Source organism: Lepus europaeus, chromosome 12, assembly GCF_033115175.1.
Source record: "Lepus europaeus isolate LE1 chromosome 12, mLepTim1.pri, whole genome shotgun sequence".
NCBI lineage: Eukaryota > Metazoa > Chordata > Mammalia > Lagomorpha > Leporidae > Lepus > Lepus europaeus.
In genome coordinates, this window is record NC_084838.1 from 24741291 (window position 1) to 24768196 (window position 26906).

The 26906-nt window shown below is 50.7% G+C and overlaps 1 protein-coding gene across 2 annotated transcripts in view; it reads left to right on the forward strand.

Annotated features, from left to right (window-relative positions):
• Positions 1–26906, forward strand: part of EPB41L4B (erythrocyte membrane protein band 4.1 like 4B) — a 146522-nt gene that overhangs the window by 34948 nt on the left and 84668 nt on the right. For both annotated transcript variants that reach the window (XM_062207790.1, XM_062207789.1), the window contains exons 2-6: positions 6271–6375; positions 19221–19263; positions 20263–20341; positions 22225–22269; positions 24036–24088. In XM_062207790.1, the coding sequence (XP_062063774.1) occupies positions 6271–6375; positions 19221–19263; positions 20263–20341; positions 22225–22269; positions 24036–24088 (325 nt within the window). The remainder of the gene's footprint in view (positions 1–6270; positions 6376–19220; positions 19264–20262; positions 20342–22224; positions 22270–24035; positions 24089–26906) is intronic.

The following is a 26906-nucleotide window of genomic DNA, read 5'->3' on the forward strand; positions in this document are numbered from 1 at the left end:
AGTGAGTGAGTGAGTGAATGAATGTCACAGAGGAGGCGATGCAATTAGTAAGAAGGCAACAAAGAGTGTCTTTCCATTCATGTCACGTTGACTCATCTCCTGTTGCAACCACTAGACAGCACTTCACATTATAGCAACAAAATTGTGTTTAGGTAAATGGCCTTGAAAGTACAGTATGGCTCCCTTGGTGCTTGTTCATGGAATACTTAATTCAAAAAGATTTTAATGAGCATATTCTCATATTTAGGCCTGCTGCTTGTGACGTATCACGAGTCTGCAGTCGGGGCTTTATCATGGCCCATCCAGAAAATAGCTTTTTTGGCCCCAGACCTCACCACAGATCCCTTTGCTATGTGTGCATCCATCTGTCTGTCCATGTATCCGTCCATTTGTGCAGCAGACAGTCACCTCTGGAGCTCCTGTTGCATGCCAGCCAGGCACGAGGCTTTGGGGATGGGGGTAGGAGAGGCAGGTATGCAGGTGAATTGAGCTGGGCTCTGTCCTCCAGCAGTGCAGAGTGGGAAGCGGGAGTAAGATAGCACCAGCAGCTGCAGTACAAGACCTTATTGTGCATATAACAAAGGCGTGTGACTGCCTGTGGGAGCAGAGAGGAGGGAGGACTTAACTTCCCTGGGTCCTGAAGGAGGGAATGACAGTCTGTGGGCATCCAGAGATTGCCCCAGGTCGGTGTCCAGACTGACAGTGCAGGTGAACCAAGGAACTCAGCCTGGAGCCTTTGTATTTTTGACAGTGGACACTGCAGGGAGGGATGAGAGTGGAGACCTTGAACCTCCCGTCTTCATCCTACAAAGTTACCCAGGGGGGCCTCTGTTATGAACATTCAAGCCTTCAAACAAGGGTTACAAAAAGTTTGTAGAAAAGTGGAATTAAAAGATATGTTTATTTTGATGCAAAAAATTTGAAATCCATGCATCAATTTTTTTTCATAATATGCATTTTCTTTTTGAAGATCCCCCTGTATTGTAGCTACTGGAGCTTGAAGAGGCAGGCATGGGGTGCAGGGGTTAAAACACCACATAGGATCCTGCGTCCCATATCGGAATGCTTGGGTTCAAGTCCTGGTTTTTCTGAGTCTGGCTTCCTACTAATGTGCATCTTGGGAGACAGCAGTGGTGGCTCAAATAATTAAGTAATTGGGTCTCTGCCACCTATGTGGGAAACCCTGATTGAGTTCTAGCATCCCAGCTTTGGCCTGACCCAGTTCCAGCTGTTGGAGCATTTGGGAGTGAGCCAGCAGGTGCTCTCCCTCTCCCCCTCCCCCTCCCCTCCCTCTCCATCTTCTCTCCTCCTCCCTCTCCCCTTTTCAAATAAAATAATAATAAATAAAAGACCTTACTTAGTACTTAGCTGTGTGGTGTGTGTGTGTGTGTGTGTGTGTGTGAGAGAGAGAGAGAGAGAGAGAGAGAGAGAGAGAGAGAGAGAGGTCACAGATGTGTAAAAATGCTAACAGTGAATAGACGCTGTTTCCTGCCCCCACCCCAGACCCTGCCTCCTGCAACCCACCTCTGAGTCCCTCTGCGAGGGTCTGGCTTGGCAGAAGGAACTTGCTGCCTGGGGAAAGGTCCTCTCTTCCACCTGCACTCCTTCTACTGTAAAAACCATTTTCAAAAGACATGAGGAAAGTAAGACTTGAAGGGACCTAGATGGACGCTTAAGGCTGGGCCCCCTTCCTTTTACTCAGGTGGAACGATTGACTTTGCACTTGCTGTTCTGTGAGAGAGGAGATGCCCCCCTGGGTGGGAAGTCCAGAACCCGTGTGGAGAGACACAGGTGGGAAGTCCAGAACCCGTGTGGAGAGACGCAGGTGGGAAGTCCAGAACCCGTGTGGAGAGACGCAGGTGGGGAGCAGGGCGTGCTGGGGCTGTGGGGTTTTGGTGGCCCTGTGTAGTCAGGGCCCCAGGGCAGATTGGCAGCTGGCGACGCAAATCCAAGGTGGTGACAGGAATTTTGGAGAATTATGAGTTGCCCAAGGTCACCGTTAGAGCTCCAGCTGGGACTGGAGCACAGGTGTTTTGCTTCTTCCCAGCCCAATTCTTCCTGTTGCATCCTGCTGCTGATACCTCGCTTAACTAGCTCTGACCCACTAGGAAACTCACTAATGAAACCGTGGTGCTGTGAGAATGGAGTGACACAGGGCCGCAGTGCTGGGGAGGCACAGGAAGAATACGTGCAGAGGAAGGGTGCCAGAATGGTGATTAAAAAAAAAAAAAAACAAAACTGAATTTGTTCTGTGACATCTGCCTGAAGATCGTTGTGGAAGAAAACCATCCCCATTAGTTTTCCTGTTCCAATGCAACCATTTGCTCTTTAGCAAATGTCCTGTTTTTATCAAGCAGCCCACATATATGGTGCATATGTGTTTTCATGGAGGTACTGTCATGGCTGACCTACTCCTTTATAGCCTGATTACCCAGTATTGTCACAGAAATACCCCTTGGTCTCATTTTCATCATTACCTTCCCTCATGGTTGAACAGTCATCTGAACCGTTGATGGGGTCCTGGCTGCCTGTGGCTGGAGTGGGCTCTTCCATTTCCCTGCCTCTTTATTTCTCCAGCAAACTGTGCTGTAGAGACCCTCACTGCACACCCAGCCCTCTGCTTCTAGTGAGTTATTGCTTTAGGAGGAGTATTTCCAGCTGTGGCACAGTGGGTAAAGCTGCAGCCTGCAATGCCTGCATCCCATATGAGCACCAGAACAAGTCCCGGCTGCTCCACTCCCCTGGCTGCTCCCTGCTAATGCACCTGAGAAGGCACTGGAAAATGGCTCAAGTGCTTAGGCCCCTGCCAGCCACATGAGAAACCTGGAGTTCGTGGCTCCTGGCATCAGCCTGGCCCAAACCTGGCTGTTGCTGCCATTTGAGGAGTGACCCAGTAAATTAAAGACCTCTCTTTCTGTCTCTATCACTTTGCCTTTCTAATAAATAAATAAATAAATGTACTTTTTAAAAGAGGAATCTTCTCCAGGAAGGCTGTGAGGGATGCACAGATGTAGTTTTGATTTTTGTTTTTACTTTTGTTGTCACTCTCACATGTCACACAGAATTGCTAGAAAGTAGTCACTGTTTCCACGGCACAAGTCAAGACAGGACCCTGCTGGCCAGGCGGGAAGTCCTCCCCGTGTCCTCCTCCCTAGAGCACAGTATCTACCCTGCTTTCTCTTCCTTACTTCCTGACTCTTGTCACCCGTGTGTGCCTCCCTACACAACAGCAGTTTAGTTTCCTTTGAAAAAGAATTTTTTTTTTTTTTAAATCTTTAATCTGTAGGTGTGGCCTCTTCTCCTCCCTGTATTCTGTTTGTTAAAGAAAGAAACTGGATCTTTGCCCCGGGGAGTTGCTAGAGGTTTCCACAGGCTGGATCTTGTGGTGCGAGAGGCGTGGGGAGCAAGCTGGAACTTGGGTGGTATGTGCGTTCTCGGCAGGTGCACAATAGCTGGTTGTCTGCTGTTGTGATGTGAGCCACTGGGGCCCAAGGCTTAGAGACTACCAGAGTCATTAGGGGTTGCAAAACGTTGATACTGTCGTTGTCCTACTCTTTGTGTGTTTGCTGTAATACTTCAGTGAAAGAAAAACTATACCCATCTATGAATTATTTTAAAGAATTTATTTATTTATTTATTTGAGAGGTAAAGTTACAGACAGTGAGAGGGTGAGACAGAGAGAAAAGTCTTCCATCCGCTGGTTCATTCCCCAAAATGGCCGCAGCAGACGGAGCTGAGACAGTCCGAAGCCAGGAGCCAGGAGCTTCTTCTGGGTCTCCCACATGGGTGCAGGGGCCCAAGGACTTGGGCCATCCTCTGCTGCTTTCCCAGGCCATAGCAGAGAGCTGAATTGAAAGAGGAGCAGCCAGGACACGGACTGCTGCCCATATGGGATGCCAGTGCCGCAGGTGGAGGATTAACCTACTGTGCCAGGGTGCTGGCCCCCCCACCTACTAATTTTTAATAGCTTTATTAAGATTAATGATTCTGCAGCTCGTCCATCGAAAGTGTGTAAGTCAGGGCAGCCTTGGATCCCACTCGCATCCCACATCATACAGCGTGCCTGAGGTCAGTACCCAGCTCTGGCTCTTGACTCCAGCTTTCTGCCGAGGTAGACCCTGGGAGGCACTGCTGATGGCTCAAGTAACAGGGATCCTGGCACCCATATGTGAGATTTGGATTGAGTTCCTGGCTCCCTTGTTCAGCCTGCGGGATGTTATGGGCATTTGGGGAAGTGAACCAGCTGATGGGAACCCTCTCTCTCTCTGCCTCTCAAATCAGTGATAGCTATCACAGAGTTGTCCATCTGTTGCTGCAGTCAGTTCTAGGACATTTCATTGTTTCCACTCCCCCCACCCCCACCCCCCCCAGAAAAAACAACTCCCCTTAGCAGGCATCCCCCAAACCCTTGAGACCTAAGCAACCATTAACCCAATTTCTGTCTGTGTTGATTTGCCTACTCTGGACGTGTCTTACAAAAGGTATCATATACTTGGTACTTGGTGACTGGTTCTGTCCGCCTAAGCATGGTGTGTTCCAGGTCTAGCCGCGTGTTAGCATGTATGAGGACTGCATTTTTTTGTGGCCAAATAACCTTCTGTGATATGGATAGCCTGTACACATCAGCTGAAAGGCATTTGGGTTGCTTCCACCTTTTGAATATGATAAAGCTGCTATGAATAGTCATTTACAAGGTTTCTCATGAATGCGTGTTTTGATTCTCATGTTTAAATACCCAGCAGTGGGCTTGCTGGGACTTATGGTAATTCTTTATTGTTTCCACAGTGGTTGCACAGTTTTCTATTCCCATCAGAAGTGGGTGGAAGGTTACAGTTTCTCTGACATCTGTAACTTTTTCATTCTAGCCATCGAAGTGAGGGTGGAGTGGCATCAGATTGTGGTTTTGATTTGCATTTCCCTAGTGACCTTGAGCGTCTTTTCACCCACTTATTGACCATTTGTGTATCTACAGAGAATTATACATATCCTTTGCCCATATGCTAGTAGGGTTTTTGTCTTTTTATTACTGGGTTGCAGTAGGTCTTAATATATTCTGGATAAGGAACTTTTGTGAGTTACAGCGTTTGCAAAAAAAAAAAAATATTTCTCATTCTGAGATGTCTTTGTACTTTGTATGTTGTTCTGGTGTCCTTTGAAGAATAAGAGTTTGACATTTTGGTTTTTTTTTTCTCTTGCTTGTGCTTTTGCTATGCTGTGTTAGAGCTCACTGCCTAGTCCAAAGTCAGGAAGCATCGTGGTGTGCCTGTGTTTAATTCTGAAAGTCTGCTAGTTTTAACTCTTGCATTTAGGTCTTTGGGCCCTGTTGAGGATTTATATTTGCTGCCATCTGCTCTTCAGATACTGATTGCTTCCTTAAAGGCAGGTCCATGCTGGCCTGTTGTTTGCTAGTTTTCGTGATAAGGTGTTGGTTCCCTGATCATCCTGTGAAGTTACTGTTTGTTTCCCTTGTCGTTATGACACTTAGATTTGAATGTGTTTGCAGCGATGTGGCTTTTTTCTGAGAGATATGTTTGTGTTCTTTTTGGGTGAATACTAACTAAGAAGCTTTTCACTTTGTCAGAGACTCGTGTGGTTTTGCAGCGGCTTCTCCTTGGGGACCTCTTTGTTCCTCCCAAAAAGCAATGGAGAGAGTGGGTGTGGCTGGGCCTTTCACAGGGGCAGGAGTGGGAGCGTAAGGAGGAATGACCTACTTGGAGTCACACCTGCTAATAAGCAACAGGTGCAGGTCTTGACTCCATGTATGTCTCATCCCCTTCCTATGCTCCTGCCCCATGTGTGTACCACACAGAAACCGTGGATTAGACCTGGATTTTGGGTTGGGGCTCCATGTCCTGGCTACCTGTCCCATGAAATTGGAGGGAAAGAGCCAAACCCAAATAATGAGCAGGTTCCCAAGGCTGCCTGCCTCAACAAACAGTCTACGATTTGCTGTCCTAGGGCAGAGTTTGTCCTACCTTGCTTCAGGACGGTCTGATTTTAGTAAACCTCACCCATCATTCGTAGGCATTCCTCCAAAAGTCGTTCTTTTCGCGAGGAGGGACTAACAGGGGTTAAGAGCAGTTATCCAGGTTTTAAACTTTGTATTGTCTGTATTCTTAAATGGCATTTGAATTTCCTCAGTCACAGGTTTGTATTGCATGTACAATAAAGCTAAATTTAAAAATATTTGTTTATGTATGTGCAGGCTATAGAGAGGTGTTTTGCCCAGGTGTCTCCTCCTAAGTTTTCGTCCACCCACTTGTCTTCCAGAAACATGCCAAGGGCCAGGATCTGTTTGATCAGATCGTGTACCATTTGGACCTCGTGGAAACAGATTATTTTGGCCTCCAGTTCCTCGACTCTGCCCAGGTGGCGGTATGTATTGCCTTGATTCATTTCAGCACAAATTGGCTTTTCATGCTAATTGCAGAACCACACTTACTAGAAATTGGTAGAGAAAAATAGGAGTAAGACTGTGATACTGTGGCAGTAATGAGCATTGGCATGGTGCTGCCCATTGGGTCCTCCTGCTCTGGCGATGGCCAGCAGTTGGCAGAGGACGGGCATGGGCTGTGCTAGGGGCCTGCCCAGCAGAAGGTTGCATTGCGGGCACATTTCTAGAAGAGGGAGAAAGAAGAAGAAAGATCATTGTGGAAACTCTTTTAATGGTGCTGGCTTTTATTTTTAGCCAGCAGAAGAGGCTGCACCACCACCTTCCTGCAGATTCTGGCTGGTTAAAGAGTGGGTGCTATGAATGCCGTTGGATTCCAGCCAGGCTCAGTGGGATACGTGGCATGGGATGGTTGGAGCAGGTCTTGGCATTGCACGAGAACCATCTTGCAGGCTCCAGGAGGTTGTGTTAGGTCAACAAAGACTTCATTTGCTTTGCTTGAGATGGAACTGTTCACAGTGGAGATGGCAGAATCAGTGAACTCCACAAAGCTCAGAGCATTCTTAAAAAAAAAAAAAATTGATAGCTGCCTATCCAACAAAATCTAGCTTTGGATTTTAAAGATAATGTATTCAACCATTTAAAAATTGACTGAGTGGCTGGCGCCGCAGCTCAATAGGCTAATCCTCCGCCTGCGGCGCCAGCACACCAGGTTCTAGCCCTGGTCGGGGTGCCGGATTCTGTCCCAGTTGCCCCTCTTCCAGGCCAGCACTCTGCTGTGGCCCAGGAGTGCAGTGGAGGATGGCCCAAGTGCTTGGGCCCTGCACCCGCATGGGAGACCAAGAGAAGCACCTGGCTCCTGCCTACGGATCAGCGCAGTGTGCCGGCCGCAGCGCGCTAGCTGCGGCGGCCATTGGAGGGTGAACCAATGGCAAAGGAAGACCTTTCTCTCTGTCTGTCTCTCTGCTGTCCACTCTACCTGTCAAAAAAATAAAATAAAATAAATTGACTGAGTACCCAAGGTGCACTGGTCGCTGTCCTAAGCCTTGTGGATACACGGGGAACACACATGGGTGCTCATGACAGGTAGGGACAGCAGAGCAAGGGGCGGTGCTGCGTGAGACAGGGTGTTGGAGGCTGGTTCCCGATGAGGAGATGGTTGCACCAGATACCTGGAGCTCTTTCCCCCGGGAGACCACATGGGCTCATCGGAAGGTGAAGATGCTCAAGCCAGGTGCCTGGGAAGTGGGTGCTGAAGAATGTGAGTGAGGGGCTGGGTGCAAATGTAAGTGGACCCTGCCACCAGGAGTCACTGCAGATGTGTCCCCTCGACTTCTCTGCCCTTTGGGAACTTCTGAATGCCCACAGCAAATTCCTTCACCCGCACCCTGCACCGTGCCTCCTTGAACTGAGGGTCCCAGTCCCTTCTCCATTTCTCAGTTGCACACTCACTCTAGCTCCCACGCCCCAGCCCGGTCCTGAGGGAGGGTCCAGCAATGTTTGCAGCCCTGCCGCCCTGCCCAGTCCTGTCTCCTCTGAAGTTGAGCCTCCTCCTGGTGCCCTGCCACTGGCCTCTCCCATGAGCTTTACCTCTCTACAGGCCTCTGGTCTCACCTTTCCTCTTCACCTGGGCAGCCTCAGGACTCGGGTCCCTGGCTGGGTGTTGCTGGCTCTCAGTTCAGCTTCACTGAGCAAAGCCCACACAGATTCCCTTGAGTCTCGCCACTCATTACTCCCAGCCCCAGAATTCTGGCCTTCCCCTGTCCGTGCTAACTTCCTGGAGCGCATCTTTCCTGCCCCTCTCCCCTTGGCCTTGGCCCTGAACGGTCCCCTCCTGCCTCAGTCCCTGCTTCCAGCCAAGCCCTGCTCCCTGCACCTGTGTATCCTCCTCTCTCAGCCTTCGGTTCACCTGCCCCCATGCCTGTCCCCCAGCCTCCCCTCAACATGCAGGCCCACCTGTTTCCTCTGCAGCTTCTCCCAGGCTGTCAGGTGGAGGGCCACTGCTGTGCCGCTGACACCAACACAGGTCATGGGACCAGCAGAGTCCAAGTGCCTGAGCTGTGCTACCAGCCTGGGAGCCCCTCAATTCCCTTTCTGAACCTCGACCGTGGCCTTCTAGTTCAGTCCCCAAGACTTCGCTCCAGCAGTGGGCCTCACCTGCCGAGAAGAACAGGTCACTGGGCTAAAACTTGGGTTTTCAGGGCCGGCGCCAAGCTCACTTGGTTAATCCTCCGCCTGCAGTGCCGGCATCCCATATGGGCACCAGGTTCTAGTCCCGGTTGCTCTTCTTCCAGTCCAGCTCTCTGCTGTGGCCCGGGAGTGCAGTGGAGGATGGCCCAAGTACTTGGGCCCTGCACCTGCATGGGAGACCAGGAAGAAGCTCCTGGCTCCAGGCTTTGGATCGGCACAGCGCCAGCCATGGCAGCCATTTGGGGAGTGAACCAACGGAAGGAAGACCTTTATCTCTCTCTCTCTCTCACTATCTATAACTCTACCTGTCAAATAAAAAAAAAAATTAAAAAAAAAAAAACTTGGGTTTTCTTCCCCTTTTGCTCAAAGTTTCTCTTTCTCTCTGTCCGTCCTTTCTTTGTCGTAGGAGAATGCACTGTGCCTGCTTCTCGTGCATCAGCTCTCTGGACCTGCATCGGCAGTGTCCTTTGCAGTTGCTTCCCGAGTGCCAAATTCAGAGCTCTCCTCTCTGTCCTAGCGCCATGAACCTACCGTCATTGATCTCCTCTTCCCTGAACCCCTGTCTGTTCTAGCTTTGGCTTCAGAGTATCTGTGGGCCTGGACTCTGTTCCTGGCCCTGCCGCTCCCTGCTGTGGTGGACCTTAGTTGGGCCACCTTTTCTCCCGTGGCCTCAGTTATCTCCTCTGGAAAATGGGGTTCTTGGACCTGTTCTCCAGGGACTCTTGCAGTTAGAATGTTCAGGGACTCAGAAGCTGAAGGGGAGCCAGGCAACATGTCTGCCACAGATGTCTCCTGCAGTTAGACCGGAGACAGCATCCGCCGTTTCTGCCATGAGAGCCAAGCGCCTGTTGCCTTGCCGGCTTGTCCTCACCCCCAGGTGATCATCTTCAGCCCCTGGGTACCCAGAAGGCCAAGCGAGTGACTCCATCGAGAAAGGTTTTTCCCTGAGCCTCTGCTGGCTCAGCTGGCAGGCTTTGCATCCACCCGTGCCCGTCGCCGCGTGGCAGGAGGGATGTTCACAGCGGGACCCAGGCGCCCTTCCCGGGCCAGACGCCTGTAGGTGTTCATCACCACGGGGCCAGAGCCCTTCCAGCAGCCTGCCCTGGCTACGGGAATGGCTTTTCTTCTCTGCAGAGGCAGGTGCAGGGTCAGCCTCCGCCTTGCACCCTGAGGATGTGAGGAGTGGGCGGCGCTGGCACTGGATTCCCAGGGCCCCTCTTGCCATCTGTCTTTCGTTCCTGAGCCTGGTTCCTTAGAGGCTGGGTTCCAGTGATGCCTGCGCTTGTCTGTGCTTTTGCTCGTGCTGCCTTTGTGGCCATCCTTCAAGGCCTTCCCAGATGACCCCTGCCTCCCACGAAGCGAGTCCTGAACTCCTCAGTGTCTTTCCTTTGCTTAAACCTCCGCACTGCCTTGCCTTCGGTGGCAGGCGGCTCGTGCGGCCTCGGGCTCCTTGCTTGTCTACTCTGCATTAAACAGGCAAACCCGGCTTTCTGACTCGATCCTAAGACTTTGCACTTCCTCTCCTTAGAGACCCCTGGGGATGAGGAACACAATCTAGAACCTGCTTACTTAGCCCTGGAAAGGGCCTTTGTCCAATCTCCATGTGTTCTGGAGGTGAAACCCAAGCTATTGGTCCTTGTTGGCTCACTCAGTGACTCAGACGCAACCCGAGGTTGTGCAGTTTCAGGCCTGTGTGGTCCTTCTGGCCCACGGAGTTCGTAGCCTCAGTTTCCCCAGCTGTAGAGTGGAGCGGGCACCGTCCATCTCAAGGGGAAGTTGAGGAGGAGCCTCGTGAGTCAGAGAAGAAAAGGTTGTACAGTCCGGGGCATGGAGGTGGGCCCTGCCTTAGTCTGGTTTGTGCTGCTATAACAGAACACTCAAGGCTGGACACCTTGTCAAATAGAGGCCTAGTTAGTGGGGCAGCGCTGTGGCGTAGTTAGGTTAAGCCTCTGCCTGTGGTGCCAGCATCCCATACGGATGCCAGTTCACATCCAACTGCTCCACTTTCGATCCAGATCTCTGCTAACGTGCCTGGGAAAGCAGTGGAAGATGGCCCAGGTGCCTAGGCCCCTGCATCCACATGGGAGACTTGGAAGAAGCTCCTGGCTCCTGGCTTCCTATTGGCCTGGCTCTGGCCATTGCAGCCATTTGAGGAGTGAACCAGTGGATGGAAGACCTCTCTCTCTCTCTCTCTCTCTCTCTGTAACTCTGCCTCTCAGATAAATAAATAAAATCTTAAATAAATAAATAAAAGAGGCCTGGTTAGCTCTCAGATGTAGAGGCTAAATCCATCTGGCTGGCCTCCGTGAGGGCCTTCTGGCTGTGACAAAGCCTGGTGGTGGAAGGAGAGGGCAGTGGCTGCCTGCAGAAGGCGCAGAGAACCTGGGGTGGCCTTGCTTTATAACAGCCTGCCATTGCAAGAGCCTGCTCCCAATGACCATGCCGTCAAGCCTTTTCGAGGGTGTAGACTCCGTGACCTTTCTTCCTTCCACAAGGCCCCACCTCTTAAAGGTTCCACCACCTCTCAACCCCACTGCACTTGAGACCAAGCTTCCGATGTAGAACCTTTGGGCAACAAACCTGATGCAAGCCCTAGCAGTCTCCTGTTCCTGGATGGGCAGGCCGAGGGGGTCCAGAGTAAGCTTCCTTAGAAGGCAAGGTTAGCTGGGACCTGCAAGGCCCAGTTGCGTGCCACAGGAGAAACCTTGAAAATGTAAGCAGGAGCCCTTGGGGAGAGTCTGCCAAGCCAGCCGTGCTGGGCCATCCCTGATTCTCGTGGGGACTTGGAGGAGACAGGATGTCATGGGAGGTGTTTCTGGAGAGAGTTCGGGAATAGATGTGAGCTCAGAAGGGGATGGTTTCCTTGGCCATCGACTTATTGCCCCTGTAATTGAGGCTTCTGCAACGTTTTCCTGCCTGCTTGCTTGCTTGCTTGCTTGCTTTCCTTCTTTCTTTCTTTCCTTCTTTCTTCTCTCCCCCCTCCCTCCCCCCTTCCTTCCTGTTTATTGATTGATTTGAAAGGCTGGGTGACAGGGGAAGAAGAGACAGAGACACTTCCATCTGCTGGTTCACTTCCCAAATGGCCACAATAGCTAGGTCTGGGCCAGGTGGAAACCAGGAGCCAGGAGTTCCATCCTGATCTCCCACATGGGTAGCGAGGTCCCAAGTCCTTGGGCCATCCTCCACTGCCTTCCAGGTGTGTTAGCAGGGAGCTGGATGGGAAGCAGAGTAGTGGGCCCCGAACTGGCTTTCCTATATGCGATACCAGTGTCGCAAGAGGTGGCTTAACCTGCTGTGCCACGATGCCAGCCCCTCCTGCAAATACTGACACCTCCATGCAGTCCCTGACATGCAGATGAGAGGGCTGGCAGTGCAGGGTGGTTGGCATGGCTGACTGCCTACCCAGTTTACATCCCCAGCTCCCTGAAAAGAGCCAGGCCTGGTTTCCATAGTGCCCTGCCCAGCCCTGAAGCAACTGTCAGAGCTTGTTGGCATCACCTATTTTTAGCAGTTAGAGCTGGGACCTCCTGTTTTTCTTTTCCGTGTCAAAGCACGAAGGCCATCCAGGGACCCACTCAGCAGATCCCGCTTTGGTACAGCTCAAAGCAGGGCTGGGAGACTGTTTTTACAAATCAAAGCTTTCCTCTGAGCGCCAGAGGCTCCGGCCTGCATCCTCCCAGCCTTCCCACTGCCCGGTCCTGAGAGCTGCTGCTTATGGAGTTCTCTCCCTGAGCCCAGCGCTGAACTAAAGGCTTTACATAAAGCTGTTTAGCATTCCTCTCTGCTCTATAAAGCCAGCCGTAAAGCAGACCCGTGTTACAGGTGACGCTAAGGTTTGGAGACACAAAGAACCTTGTAAGAGTTGACGTAGGGACAGAGCTGGGTAAGCCCAGCACTTTCTGCTGGACTGCTCTGGTTCCATTACATACATGTGCATACACACATGTCACATGTATATACACACACATGGAAAGAGGGCATTGTGTCAACGCTGTTCAGCCAGCTTTGACCTGGAGCTCACTCAGTGCCAAGCTCTGTGGTTGCAGAAATGATTGGGACTCTGTCCCTGCCTGCCCCGTGCTGGTGGAGATGACCAGCGAGCAGTCCCTTGCGACACAGTGTGTTCAGTCTTTTAGCAGAAGGGGTTCCAGTCCATGAGGCCAAAGTGAGCCTGGCATGAGAGAGCAGGGGGGCACATTGACCAGGCCACAGACGGGAAAAGGAGTCTGCCTGGGGTGGAATGGGGAGTGGTGATAAGAGTTCCCACCATGCCCCCCGCCCAGCAGGGTCTTCCCTCCTCTTCCTGGGGCACGTGTTCTGGAAGGTCGATGTGGCTACTGGGGATCCTTTCCTTAAGCCCCTTCCTAGCATGAAAAGGGAGCTTTTGTGGTTACACCTATGGCAGCAGGGAACGCAGAGAAGGTGCGATAGGCCCTGGTCTCAGGTTGTGTTGTGTGTTTTCGCTCTGCTCTCTGCAGCCTGGAGTTTGGCATTCTGAGGCCCAGGGTGGCATGGTGAGGTGGACACATAGCTCGGTGGAGGCTGATGGGGCGCTGTGGCTCCCTGAGGGCTGTGTGGAAAGTCACCAGAGTTCCCCATGCGGGCGGTACTGGCCTGCACTCCTCCTGTTTGGAAGGAGACTGAGAAGAAGGGAGTGATCATGCAGCGTCCCTTGAGGGGAAAAGGGAGCGTGTGGATGCTAACAGGAAGTCTGCTCTGACTACAGTCAGACCGATCCCTCCTTCTGTCCACCACAGTGGTTCGGTCCAGTTTCCGCGGACACTCAATTGGGGCACTAAGGGACAGCTCAGGCTCACGGATGAGGAAGCTGAGGCTCAGGAGTGGGGGCCTTGCTTGCGCCAGGGCTGGGACTTGAACTCTGATCCCTGCCTCCTTCCATGGTGGTAAAAGAAGTGTAAAATGGGCCCAAGGAGAGCTGCAGGCCTCCCAGTAGCCTGTTTCTGAATGCTGGCAATGAGAGGCAGGGCATGCGTGTGAACACTGGAGCTCCCTGGGAAGCTGGTGGAGGGGACCCTGCAGTGAGTGCATCCCCAAGGGAACCTCAAGCAGCCAGTGGCTAGGTGTCCCTGGGCTTCCTCCTGAAGGGGGAGGGGAGCACTGCCTTCAGGGAGCGGTGTGTAGCCTGGAAGCCTTGAGCCCTGGGCGCTGACGCTGGCATAAGCTTGAATCCTGGGTCCGCGTCTTGTTAGACCTGACCTCTCATGGCCTTCCTGGGGCCACCCCCGTCTCTGCCGAGGCTTGAGTCGGGATGGACGTGACCTCGTGAACTGGAGGAACACGTCCTTGCGTGTCCGTCCTCCAGACCTGTTGACCTCTTCCCATTCCCCTGCAGCCCGCTTCTAAACACACGCTAGGTTCTACGCGGTGAGCCGGGAGAGGCTCTGGGTCCTGGACCTCTCACGCTGAGCTCCGTCACTCAGACCTCACGCAGAGGGGCTCAAGGTGGGTCCTGGCCGAAAAATCTGAGGCCTCCTTCTAGTGCTGAGCTTCTCCCAGGCTCCACGGCCCACGTGCTTCCCTGTAGATTTTAGGCCATTAAATTCTACAACCGGCCATATGCGTGTCATAGGTCCAGGATTGATGTACTGTTCCTGCAGACAGGCTTTGCCAAGATCATCTCACCCGGCTGGATTTATGGAAGGGGCCTTGCCAGATGGACTTGGACGAGGGATTCAGATCAGAGAGCACCTTGCTGACACCCGTTACGGTGTTTGAGTGAAATGACTTGCCGTGTGAACTCAGGAGCGCATCTGTCTGTCTCCAGTGACCGGCTTAATGGCCTGTTGAGAGGTCTGCAGCCGTTTGCCCCAGCCTTTCCCGGCTGGCGGCCTGGCTATATTTAACCAGGACACAGGTGGACATCCCAGGCAGCTCCTGCCGCTGCTAAATAAAACCCTCAAAGGCGTGCATAAGGTCCAACTCACTAAACGCCGCCTTGGACTTGGGTTGCCCCCAGATTGGAGTCGCTAGGCAGATAAAGCACAGGTGATCAGAGGCGGGCCGGCTCCTGCAGCTAGGAAGAAAGTGGGGTCACTTTGCAGTGGTTGGTGCAGCATGGATTTTATCTTAGTCCATTTAGGAGAGTTGACTGGGTTTCTTATCACCTCTGAGGGAAGCAAACAAAACCTGACCTAGAAGCCCCCGGGGGATCAAGGAGTTTTGAAAATCATGTTGCTGATTCTGATTGCTTTCTGAGTTTAGCGAGCCCCGGGCTGTTCGCAGGTCTCCTCTGTTCTGGCTGTACCTGCTTGGGGCTGGGCTCTGTGTGGCAGGGTGGAGCCTGCCTGCAGCGGAGAGGCGTTCCTCTAGTACAGCAGTGGGGAACGTCCGGCCTGCAGGCCATACAAGGCCCTCAAAGTCATCTGGTCCGGCATACTGCCAGGGCAGCCGCAGCCGCAGGAGGGACTCAAAACGCAGTGCATCCACGTGGGAGGCTCACGTTTAAGTTGATCGTTTTGTATGGCCCGAGAATGATGCTATAAATACCCACATGGCCCTTGGCAGAAAAGAGGCCCCCCACCCCCTGCAAGTTGTGTAGCCGTCCCAGAGTGAAGCGGTCAGCTGCCCACTGTCCACCTGTGGGTTAACGCTGGCCACAGACGTCTGGCCGGCTCACCTCTTGGGCTGGCCTGGAAATCCTTAAGTTGCTTGAGATTTGCAGGGTTCTAACAGCCGTTTGCAGAAGGGGCTGTGGGCGTCTCAGGGCCTCCAAGATCACCTGGCTAAGAGGGGATGCAGAAAACTCCAGAACCCAACACTTAGCTGGCACTCTGGGTGCGTTTATGAAATGCTGAAGCCCTGGGATTCTGTTTCCTGAGTCTTGCGTGGGGCCTGGGTATTGACTTTTGAAAAGTTCCCTGAGTGATGGTAATAACGCACAGCCAGGGTGGAAAACCACAGCCCCGGAAACCACACTGACAGTGCTTGGATCCGTTTAGAGTTTGACGGTGGAGGTGGAGGAAGGGTGGCCTTAAACTTGATCTGTTGAAAACATTGAGTGGCCAGGGGCTGGGAGAAGGGCAAGAAGGGGCCCGTCTCTTACCAGTGGCATTCCCTCGGTGGTGGCGGGAGTGGAGGGGAACAGGTGTCCTGTCAGCTGCTGATGCGGTGCTTGGGGAGAAGGTGAGTTCCACGCTTACGCTGAGTCCATGTCTGCCCTCCCAAGGCTGACGCTGGGGGTCTTGGCTTGGCCCAGGGCAGTGGTGATACCTAATGCTCGAAAACTCATGATCAGAAAAGTGCCAGACAGGCAAACAGGGAGTGAATATGGAGTGGCAGCCCTGCCCACCCCCCGCAAATGATGTTCTCGTTACAGTTAAAAATTAGGCAGAGGAGCTGGCATTGCAGCGAGCAGGGTTAAGCTGCCTCTTAAAATGCGGCATTTTATATCTGAGGGCTACTTCATGTACTGGTCACTTCACTTCTGATCCAGCTCCCTGCTAATGCACCTGGGAAAGCAACGGAAGATGTCCTCTGCCACCCACATGGGAGACCCAAATGGAGTTTCTGGCTCCTTGCTTCAGCCTGGCCCAGGACTGGCTGTTAGGGCCGTTTGGGGAGTGAACCAGTGAATGGCAGATTGATCTCTTTCCCTCTCCGTAGCTCCACCTTTCAAATAAATAAATTTTTAAAAAATTACACAAGAAAACAAACAACAAAAAAAAAGCCGCATTTGCAGCCCAGCCATCATCATGTAACCTCTACAAATCCTCTGGACATGTCTGATAAAAAAAATTAACAATTTTATATAAATGAGATCCTTTCTAAAGGTTTTCTTTTTTCTCCCATCCAACAATGCACTGTGGATCTCTGGCCACATCAATAAAGATAGGCCTACATCGGTTTAAAGAGCGTTTCATTAAATGGATGAGCCATTTTTTTAATCCGGCTTTGTTGATGGACATTTAGGTCATTTCCAATTCAGAGCTATTAACAATGAGATAAAGCATGCCGCCCTGCGCCTTTGAGATACGCATCCTGCCTGCCATGATCCCGGCTTTTATTACATGGTCGCCTAGCCAGGAGTAGAGATGACAAAAGCCCATGCGCTCCCATTGCATGCCCGCAGCTTATTGTATTATAATTCATCTGTTATTTGCTTTTGTGTTTCCCTACCCACCTCCTCCCACACGGTCTAATGGGCTCTTTGCTTAGGTGTACAGTACACAGTGCTAATTCCGCCCCGCCCTTCCCGGTACCGGAACGTGCCAAGTAGGGGCTGCTTCTGAGGATCTTATGGCACACTCGGCAGAAACACAGGCAGAACGGCCTGTGGTTTTGAAAAGCTAGTGAGAAACCCTGTCTGGCTGCGTCATCCCAAATGTTTTCCCAACTGTGAAGTGCTCACATGCGCTGAGAATGTGGAAGATGGTAGGGAAAGTCCCTACTTGCCTCTTTCCAAAACAAAACTATCAGGACCAACTCTGTGGCGTAGCAGGTAAAGCTGCTGCCTGCGACGCCTGCGTCCCATATGGGCGCCGCTGGTTCATGTCCCAGCTGCTCCACTTCCGCTCCAGCTCCCTGCTATTGGCCTGGGAGGGGCAGCAGGGGATGTTCCACGTGCTTGGGCCCCTGCCACTCACATGGGAGACCCACAGAAGGCTCCTGGCTCCTGGCTTCAGCCTGGCCCAGCCCCGGCTGCTGCAGCCATTTAGGGAGTGAACCAGTGGATGCACAATCTCTCTGTCCATCCCTTTTTTCTGTAACTCTGCCTTTCAAATAAATAAATCTCTAAAAATAAACTATTATACGTAGCATGTATTTCTCAAGAAGCTAACAAGGCCCTGCTGGGCAGCGCTTTATGCCCAGTACCTGAACAGAGAAAGAGCTCACAGGGCAGAGGGCCCCTGGCAACCTACGATTCTTAGCTTTAGGATGGTGAGAAGGCAGGACGCCAGTGGAGAAGCCGTCGTCTGAGCGCTGCTTTTTTTTTTTTTTTTTTTTTTTGGACAGGCAGAGCAAGACAGAGACAGAAAGGTCTTCCTTTCTGTTGGTTCACCCCCCAAATGGCCGCTACGGCCGGAGCGCTGTGCCAATCTAAAGCCAGGAACCAGGTGCCTCCTCCTAGTCTCCCATGCGAGTGCAGAGCCCAAGCACTTGGGCCATCCTCCACTGCCCTCCCGGGCCACAGCAGAGAGCTGGACTGGAAGAGGAGCAACCAGGACAGAATCTGGCGCCCCGACCAGGGCTAGAACCCGAGGTGCCGGCACCGCAAGCGGAGGATTAGCCAAGTGAGCCATGGTGCCAGCCTTTTTTTAAAAAATATTTATTTATTTGGAATTCAGAGTTATGGAGAGAGAGAAAGAGAGAGAGAGAGAGAGAGAGAGAGGTAGAGAGGTCTTCCATCCGCTGATTCACTCCCCAGATGGCTGCAACGGCCTGAGCCGTGCCGATCTGAAACCAGGAGCCAGGAGCTTTTCCCAGGTCTCCCATGCGGGTGTAGGGGGCCCAAGGACTTGGGCCATCCTCTACTGCTTTTCCAGGCCACAGCAGAGAACTGGATTGGAAGTGGAGCAGCCAGGTCTCCTATGGGATGCTGGTGCTTCAGGCCAGGGCATTAACCTGCTGCGCCACAGCACCGGCCCCCTGAGTGCTGCTCTTTCCCGGGCTGGGGATCTGTAGCATGATCCTCTCTCCCCAGGCCGGGCAGGCAGCTTCTGGTCAGCCCCACAGTTGTGGGGGAAAGAGTTGATGACATTGGCAGTGCCCTGTGTTGCTAAGTTGTGCCGTGCAGTGGATTAGGCGTGTTGAATGTATTTGGGGCTCAGAATGTTTTCAGTTTGACATAGCCCCATCCCAAATCAAGAGCATCTGAATCACTTTCCTAAAACTTTGGCGAGCTGTACAAAATTAGCCACTTAAAAATTAGCCCACCGCAGATGTATTGAATTTTGAGTCCCGTCTGTGGTTGCCTTGGCAGGGTCAGACCAAATGATTTTTGAGGGCCTTAAACGGCCCAGGGGCCAGACGTTCCCCAGCTCTGTCAGAGATGAATGAGACTGAAGTGATTCTCCTGGTGAAAGCTAGAGACAGGTGGAATGCCTACACTGAGCAAAGTGAGATTGCCTTCGGCAGATCCATGCCGGTCCTTGGGTCTGCAGCATGGGTGATTTTTCCTGGCGAGAGGAGAAAGAGACCATGTGTTTTGGGTTCATACTTTCAGGGATTAGGGCAACAGAACTACCAGACCCGGGTGTGCCGAGATGCTTGGCGCCCATGGCTTGTACCCTGGGCTAGGTGAGCGGCGACTCGGAATTCTCAGGGAAGACTGAGCCAAACGTGAGACACTCAGAAGGCAGAGGCAAGTAGGTGGCTCAGCCAATTGGAGGGGACTGCAGAGATCACTTAGTGCATGGGTTTTAGGTTCTTTCAGGCATCTCATTAAAAAAAAAAAAAAAAAAAAAAGATGGAAACGGGGGACCTGCTCCCCAGGAAAAAAATGTACTTTTTTATGTCACCCCAGGCAATTTATGGATCCCCAGATCTGAAAGCTCATGGCCTGGCCAATCCCTGGTGTGTTCCCTCCAGTAGAATTACTAACCTTCGCAGAGGATGGTAACTACTTGGCCTGCATGATCTCCTGCTAACTGTTCCTAAAGCAGTGTTTTCTTTCTTACAGCACTGGCTGGATCATTCCAAACCCATAAAGAAGCAGATGAAAAGTAAGTGAGCAGAATTTACCTTCCTCATTCATTTTCTTTCTCTGTGAGTCACGCCCTTGCCCGTGTTTTGAGGTCTTTGTGTTTTCATTGGAATGTGGAAGCATTTTAGATCACCCGGTTTTCAATGGATGGGTAAGCTGGCCAAAGGTTAGTTTAGAATTTGAAGAGCTTTTAGCAGATGCTGAAAACCTGACTGTGCTCTCATTTGAGATCAGACACACATGCACACACCCATGAGAACTAATTAATACACTTCAGAAATACAACTTTACACCTGCTAGGTTCACATTCCAGTGAGTTTCAAAGTAGACTCCTTCAGTAGTCCCGTCCAGCTTTCTCATTTGTGTGGCAACCACGTTTCTTTAATGTTGTTTATGCTTGGGCCATTTGAAAAATTTTATAGTCTCTTAAAAGTACAGTCACGGATCACTTAATGCCATGGCTGTGTGCTGAGAAATGCATCATTCGGTGACTTCATCGTTGTATGTACATACTTACAGATACCTAGAGAGTATGGCCTGCTGGCCAGGTGGGCTTATGGAATATAGCGTCATAGAGTCCATCAACTAGAATGTCATTATGTGGGGTGTGACTGTACTATATGGGATCTTTACTGTATTTTAAGATGACAGACACTTTGCTGTTCGTGCATCACTTGCCTTTAGCCTGCTCTGTTACAAAGCAGGTCTCAAGTGAGTCTTTTGGGATCAGAGGTAAAAAAAAAAAAAAAAAAAAAGAAATTGAGTTCTTGGTGATTCACCAAGATCCGTATGGTTTTCTTCCAGAAGGAGGGTGCCACTCAACCCATCAGCACCAAAGTCCATTTCAGCTTTCCACGCTAGGGTTGAAAAGAATGCTCTGGCTTGGTCTGCCCAATTTATGCCCTCCCAGTGTCATGGTGAATATGTCTTAAATTTAATGCCTTTGTCCTTTTGTCCATCCTGTGCTCGTCAAAACTGGGGAAAAACATCTTCAACCATTCTATCTCCACACGTGTAGTTGGACCTGCTTACGCTTTGCACTTCCGAGTTAAGTACTATTCTTCAGAACCGAACAACCTGCGTGAAGAGTTTACAAGGTAGGACACGATGCAGAGCCAGATCCCACCCAGGGGCAGCCTGTGATCTCTGGGTCTTCCAAATCGTGGGCTTGCCTCCCCTCCAGGGCCTGCTGTCTGTGCTTCTGAGCAAGTGGTGGTACACTTTTCCTGTGTTTCTGTGTGCTCTTGAAAATCCAGCACTTTGCCTAATTTGACATTTGTTCTTAGGGAATGGGAATTAGATTTCTTGTTACACTTGTTTTCTGGATCTTGGGTAAGTTGGTTGGTTGTTCCATGACATTTTGTTTCAGCTACAGGAAGGGAAGGCAACTAGTAGGAGAGGGTTTCTAAGCCCAAAATTACCTTTTTTAAGGAATTGCAAAGTATTCCCTTAGTTGTTACAATGGAAGGAAGCCTGTCTTTAAAACAAAATTGCAGTAAATGACAACAAAATTGTGAGATTCCCTTCATGTTGTCCGTCAGCCCTCACTGAGCATTTTTATGCTATGGCTGCCTTTAGTGTGGGATACGGAGAACTTCAACATTTTTGAATGTGTGGCATTCCCCTCCAACCACCCTGCCATCCTGCCATTCTCTCCCGGCTCCATCTGCTTTGGATAACCCCGGAGGCTCCTCGATGCTGTTTGGGTGATGGACTGCAGTGGTCACTAGCTTGGAGATGACAGGAGACCCAAGGCCATTGCCATAGTCCTGACGGAAGGGGCTACGGGGCCTCAAGAGTTAGGTTTTCCTGAGGGAATTGGAAGTTCTGGCCACATCAGCCCCCGGTCCCCCTGGATGAGAGTGCATAAGATAGTGTCCTGAGTTTCAGCAGCACAAGTTCAATGGCTGTGAAGCACCTGTTGGGAAGCAGGAACATTCCAGAACCTGCAGTCCTCCCCTGCCTTTGATTTCTGGGTCACCCACATTGTGCTCTCTCCATTCTGCGGAAAGTAACTGCTTGCATTGTTTCCAAAGCTCAAATTAAGTTATTCTAGAGTTCCTCTTTAGTGCTCTTAAAGACATGTGCTGCTGCCAGCTGTCACCAAAGCCAGTGGTCTTTAAGTGAATCAGAGACAGCTGGGCAGCTTTTGCACAAATCAGATTCTTGGGGGCCACTCTTGCATACAGGATTCTGACTCTGTACGTGTGGAGTAGAGTGCGGGCAGCTTTAGTTTTTATAAAGCACTGGAAGTGGTTCTGATGCCCACATCCTCCTAGTTAAAAAATATATATTTAAGCCAAGGCATTTGTGGGGTTTTTTTTGTTTTACCTAAATAAACCCCACCTGTGATATTTGCTGCCTTCCTGCCCATTTTTTCTTACCCCGTAACTGGTTGCAGTCCAGATCCAGGATTTTCCTGTTTCATGAGTGTGTGTGTGTGTGTTGGTGTGTTGGTGTGTATTGGTGTGTTGTGTGAGTGTTTTGCTGTTTGAAAGAGAGTGTCTGCAGTTACACTACACCAGCGAAAAAAGCCTGGAGCAGTAACTGACTACAGTGAGCTGCAGCATTCTGGAATCTCCTGGGGGAGCCACCGGAGAACCAGATCCAGAAGCCTCAGCAGCCTGCCTGTGTGGGCGCATCGCATGCCTGTGTGCAAGTTCTGTGTGCCTGTTTGGCTCTCTTGTCCAGCACCAAGGGGGTTGCGGGGCCGCCCTTGGACTGTGTAGTGTTCCATGTTCCATCCTCCCAAGTATCTTGCGAATCCCTACATGCACTCGCCTTCCCAGCCAGGTTCTGGGATGCCCTCCTGGAGACCCAGGAGGAGATGCTTCCACCAAAGTTCTCATTGGATTTGGACTCCCTGTTTACAATGCACACGTCCAGGCTGTGTGCGGGGTGGGCTCTGCCACGGGAAGCTGGGGTTTGAAAGCGGCTGGGAAAGGGTTACCCTCTGTTGACTTTTGTATATGTTTGTCAGGTACCTGTTTGTTTTACAACTCAGGCATGACATTCTTTCTGGAAAGTAAGTATGTTTTTGTTCTAATTCTTAATCCAGGATAGATCATAGTATATTTCAAAATAACTCACTGTTTTAACTCTTGTACCCTTGTTCCCTTTTTGAAATTCACAAAAAGTGCACCAGGCATTGTAAAGTGAGTCTAATACTTGTATCACTGTCATTATCATCCTATTTTAAATGATTACTCTATGGCTTGAAGCATTTCCAAGAGCATTTACTATCTTAAGTGATGTGTATTTGGGAATAACTCTGTCCCCGATCACATCCCTGCCCGATTCATAATGGCTTTTGTCGTATTTGCAAGCAAGATACATTACTGGTATGTATACACTTACAAGTATCTGGACGGTCAAAAAGTCTCATTCATCCCCCATCTGCATTTAAGTAAAGAGGTTATGTTCTGATTCCCATAGAAAAAGCTTTAGACATCTCATCTCATTTCCTCTTCCCCTCTTAAAATTGGTTTTTAAATATTGGGCCTCTGGCTACATACCATGATTATTGAGCGTGAGCAGCATTGGCATGGAAGTGGTTGATTTTGGGTGCAATATTAACTTATTTTAAAGATACGAGATTTCAGCAGTCACAGCTTTTACCATTGTGTCTTTTTTCAGCATATGCATTGAATATTTTCTATTACATGAAAAACTAATGCCATCTTGAATCTAAAAAGTAACACCTGATATTATTGACAAGAATACATTTTGATTTTTGAATATAATCAGAAGGAAATTTGAAGTAGAATTTCCAAATTTGCACTCTCAATACACCATAGAACACGTGGATTGTACAGTGTATACATTTGCCTTATTCAGCCATGCAAGACAGACCTTTGGTTGGTGTGCATATTATGAGTGTGTGTGTACTCTGATCTCTCTCTCTCTCCATACTGTGCTCCTCATCTACAGGCCTCGTAACTGTAGAGATTGTCTTCAGTTTGGAAAAATAGTAATGACGCACCTTGCATTTGTACAGTACTTTGCAGTTTGTGTATGCTTCAGCCTGGTTTACCATACTTCAAAAGAGAAGGGTGACCTAGTCCCAGCACCCTGAGCACCTCACGCTCAGTTCCTCATCTGTAAAGTGGGAGATGGGGAGCACTGGCCACATTCATCCTAGGGGTCTGCAAATGCCACGCACTGACCACATTGGATAATAAATATGCAAAGGCTTTGAAAACTATGAAGTGCTATACTGATGTATGTCATTATTATTTTTCTGAGTAACTCTGAAATACGAAGCGTGAATGAGACCGTGTTGGTTTACGGCAGAACGCCTCTGTGGCTGTGCCTCAGCCCTACTTACTCCAGTACTGAGTGAAGCAGTGTCGGGGACCCGTGCATTTATTTTTAACACTGTGGCCTTGTTTCCAGAAAGATTTAAGGCAGTTTAAAAAGAGGCATGCATGTACTGTGTCAAGATAAATTTTAAGTAAGTTTAAAAATTATAAAGCTAAGGGAGTGCTTTTCATTCTGGTTTCCAGACTTCCCCATTCTTGCCAAATTCAGTAAAATTACCGACATATGGGTGATAGAAAACATACCAAAATTGGGTTATTTTGCCATATGATGAGAACTGACTTTGGGAAATTTGTAGCCTAAGTGATCTTGTTTGCATTCTTTCATGTGACAGCAAAAATAGAAACTACCGAGAACAAAAGTCATTGTCTAAATACAACTGCCTTTTGAAAAATGATTTTAATGACATTTTGCATGGTTATGATGACTTAAGTTCCTATTTAGAATTCATTTCTTTTCTTTTCTTTCAAGATTGAAGTGCCCCTATGAAACGGCTGTGGAATTAGCTGCGCTCTGTCTGCAAGGTACATCAGTCTTCGGCAGTCGTTAGCATTTTACAGGCATTGCTTTTCAGCTCACAAACGAGTGTCTGGTGTGTGCCAGGCCCAGTGCTACTGTGGAGACCCGAGTAAATGGGACCCAGTCTGTGACCTGAAGCAGCTGCGCAGTCCATGAGGAAGGCAGACAGACGGGTGCTGTCCTTCTGGGAGCCGAAATGCATAGGGGGCGTGGAGAAAAGACAGGTTCCTGAGGCTCTCAGGAGAGGCAGGTGATTCAGGGGACCAAGGCCCAAAGCCAAGGTGCAAGCAGGGAGCGGCAGCCGAGCGGCATCGCGGCGTACAAGTTCAGACCCCTGTGAAGAGCAGGAGCTTTGTGTGACCAGCTGCGGTGCCGCCGAAGACTTGGAAGCAGGAGGCAGGCCTGGTCTGGTGTGCATTTTGGACAGACTGCACTGGCTCTGTGGGGACAGGGCCCTGGAACAGGACCAAGACCGGCTGGGGTACAGCGAGGAGCTGTTGCAGTAACAGAGGTCAGAGGGAACCAGCTTGGGTAGGGAGTTCCGCACCTGCTAGGGAACAGCATTGGCAGGATGAGGAGGATGGGTGATGAGACCAGGGCACTGGGGGAGGAGTGAGAGAGGATTCCCAGGGTGGGAGGAGGCAGCAGGGAGTGGGTAGACTCGAAGAGCTTGTTGGGTGTCTGAATTTGGCTGGGTCAGAGAGGTCAGGCCAGAAACACTGGCAGGGTCGCCAGCATGGGGGTGAGACCCGGCTGATGGCAGATTTGCCTGCATGATTGTCAGCCTCTGCTCTTCTCGCCTGGGTGGAGCAGACCGTAGTTTAAAATGCGCAAGAAACACTTCTGAAGTAGCTGCATGTACGGGATTTCAGTAGCATGTCAGACAGGCATGTCGTGGGCTCCTTAGCTTCTACTGGATTGTTACGACGCTGTAGTCATTCATAGTTAATGGGTTATCTGTGCCCACCATATTAGACGTGGCTTCCCACTGTAGTAGCTTACCAGCTTTTAAAATTGACCTGAAACGTTTTTGCAAATTCTGAAATCAGTAGCCACCTGTCACGGAGTATCAGGATAACAGCACAGCAGCCGCGTGACTGGAAGACTGGAAGGAAGGAAGCAGTAGCCCAGTGTCCTGCCCCAGTGTAACTCTGATCAGAGCCATATACAGGTGTTTGATATGATTTCTTTTCTTTTAGTATTTCTATCATGTCTTATACACACAAAGATGGTTATTAATGACTTCAAGAGACTCCCATTGCCTGATGTGTCTGTTCTTTCATCACCTATGAATTCCTGTTATCTAACAGGGCCTTGTCATCTAGCAGGTGCTCAATAAGTACAGAATGAATGAGGCTGGGGAGACCCCCCCGAGGACTTTGTTAAAGGGGGAGCCTCCTGGTGTGGTCTGAAGGCACTGGTCAGGGAGGTGATGGTGATGCCATCAGCTGCCATCTGTGCCCAGTGCTCTGCTACCTTTCTGTATTTCCTTAGGGTACATGTCCTAGACTATGTGCAGTTTAGGGAACCCAGCAGTGGCCTCTCCACTTTGGCCAGATCCAGATCTCACAGTGTAGCAAGCAGGTCTCTATCCACCCTCGAGTTCCTGAGCTGCCCAGAGCTCACGCTGTCGGGCTTGGTGGCCCAGCAGTAGACATTGGGGTGTAGGTGGCGGACAGAAGCACCTGTGTCAGGTCAGGGGCCATTAATCACCTGGCAGGGTCACCTCCTAAGGCACTGGCACAATGTTGCAAGTTTGTGCATTGTCCTGAATGATCAGAGGATGAGGCACACATATCACTGAAGGCATCGCACACGCACAGAGTCGAGTCAGATGAGATGAAGGTCAGCCACCTGTAAGCCTTTCTTAGAGAAGTTGCCTGTTAGAGCCGGAACCGCAACATTGGCGTAATTGAAGATGGAAGCGTTATGTCAGACAAAGACGTGGAAGACTTAGACACACAGGGAAGCTCTTGTTAGCCGTGCCTGCCTGCGCGCCCTCATCCCATGGGTAGCCTGCTGTCATTTCAGCCGCAGCCGAGCCAGCTGGCCCCGGGCTCCAAAGATCACGGGAGCTCCTCTGGGGGTTTGAATAAAATGAAAGATTGTGTTTCCTCCCATGCTCGAGTCTTGAGGCCGTGTCTTGCTGCCCCGTCCCTGAATTAATGGGGCCCTTGTGAATTTGGGTACAGCGACCTTACATGGAGGCTTTGCTCTTTGGGGAGCAAAATGTATGGTACATTTGAAAGTGCAGCCAGCTAAAAGGGGAAAAGGCAAAGAGGGGACGAGGAAGGATGAGGCAGTCATTTGGTGCATGCTCAAGGTCGTGTTCTGTCGTTGTACCAGTTCCCTTGTATGGATAAAGGCACCCAAGACCCAGGGTGGTGAAGCGTCCCCAGGGCTGGGGCCAGGCTGGGGTCACAACAGGGAGTTGTAGACAGTGAAGGGGCAGCTTTGGAAGGCAGCGAGCCTCACTTGGGCCTGGATTAGTGCAGGGGTGGTGAGGTGGGACGCCTACCCCCCGGCCCGGGTCTGAACACTTCCAGTAAACCTCACGGTTGCCTGACTTCTCCCTCCACTGCTTGATGGCGTCAGTGGCATGGCTAATCCTGCTCCGTCCAGACTCACTGCTGAACACGGGGCCCCGTGGAATCACTTTGCCCTGTGGGTACAGGGCAAGGGTGGTTCATACCCAGGGACTCTGTTCCCAGACCAGACTGCCCCTCTGGCCTTCCAGGTACCTAGCTTCAGCATGACCTCTCGGACAGAGCCGGTCAGGGGTGACCTCCAGCCTTGGGGCCCAGCCTGTGCCTTCTCTGGTCA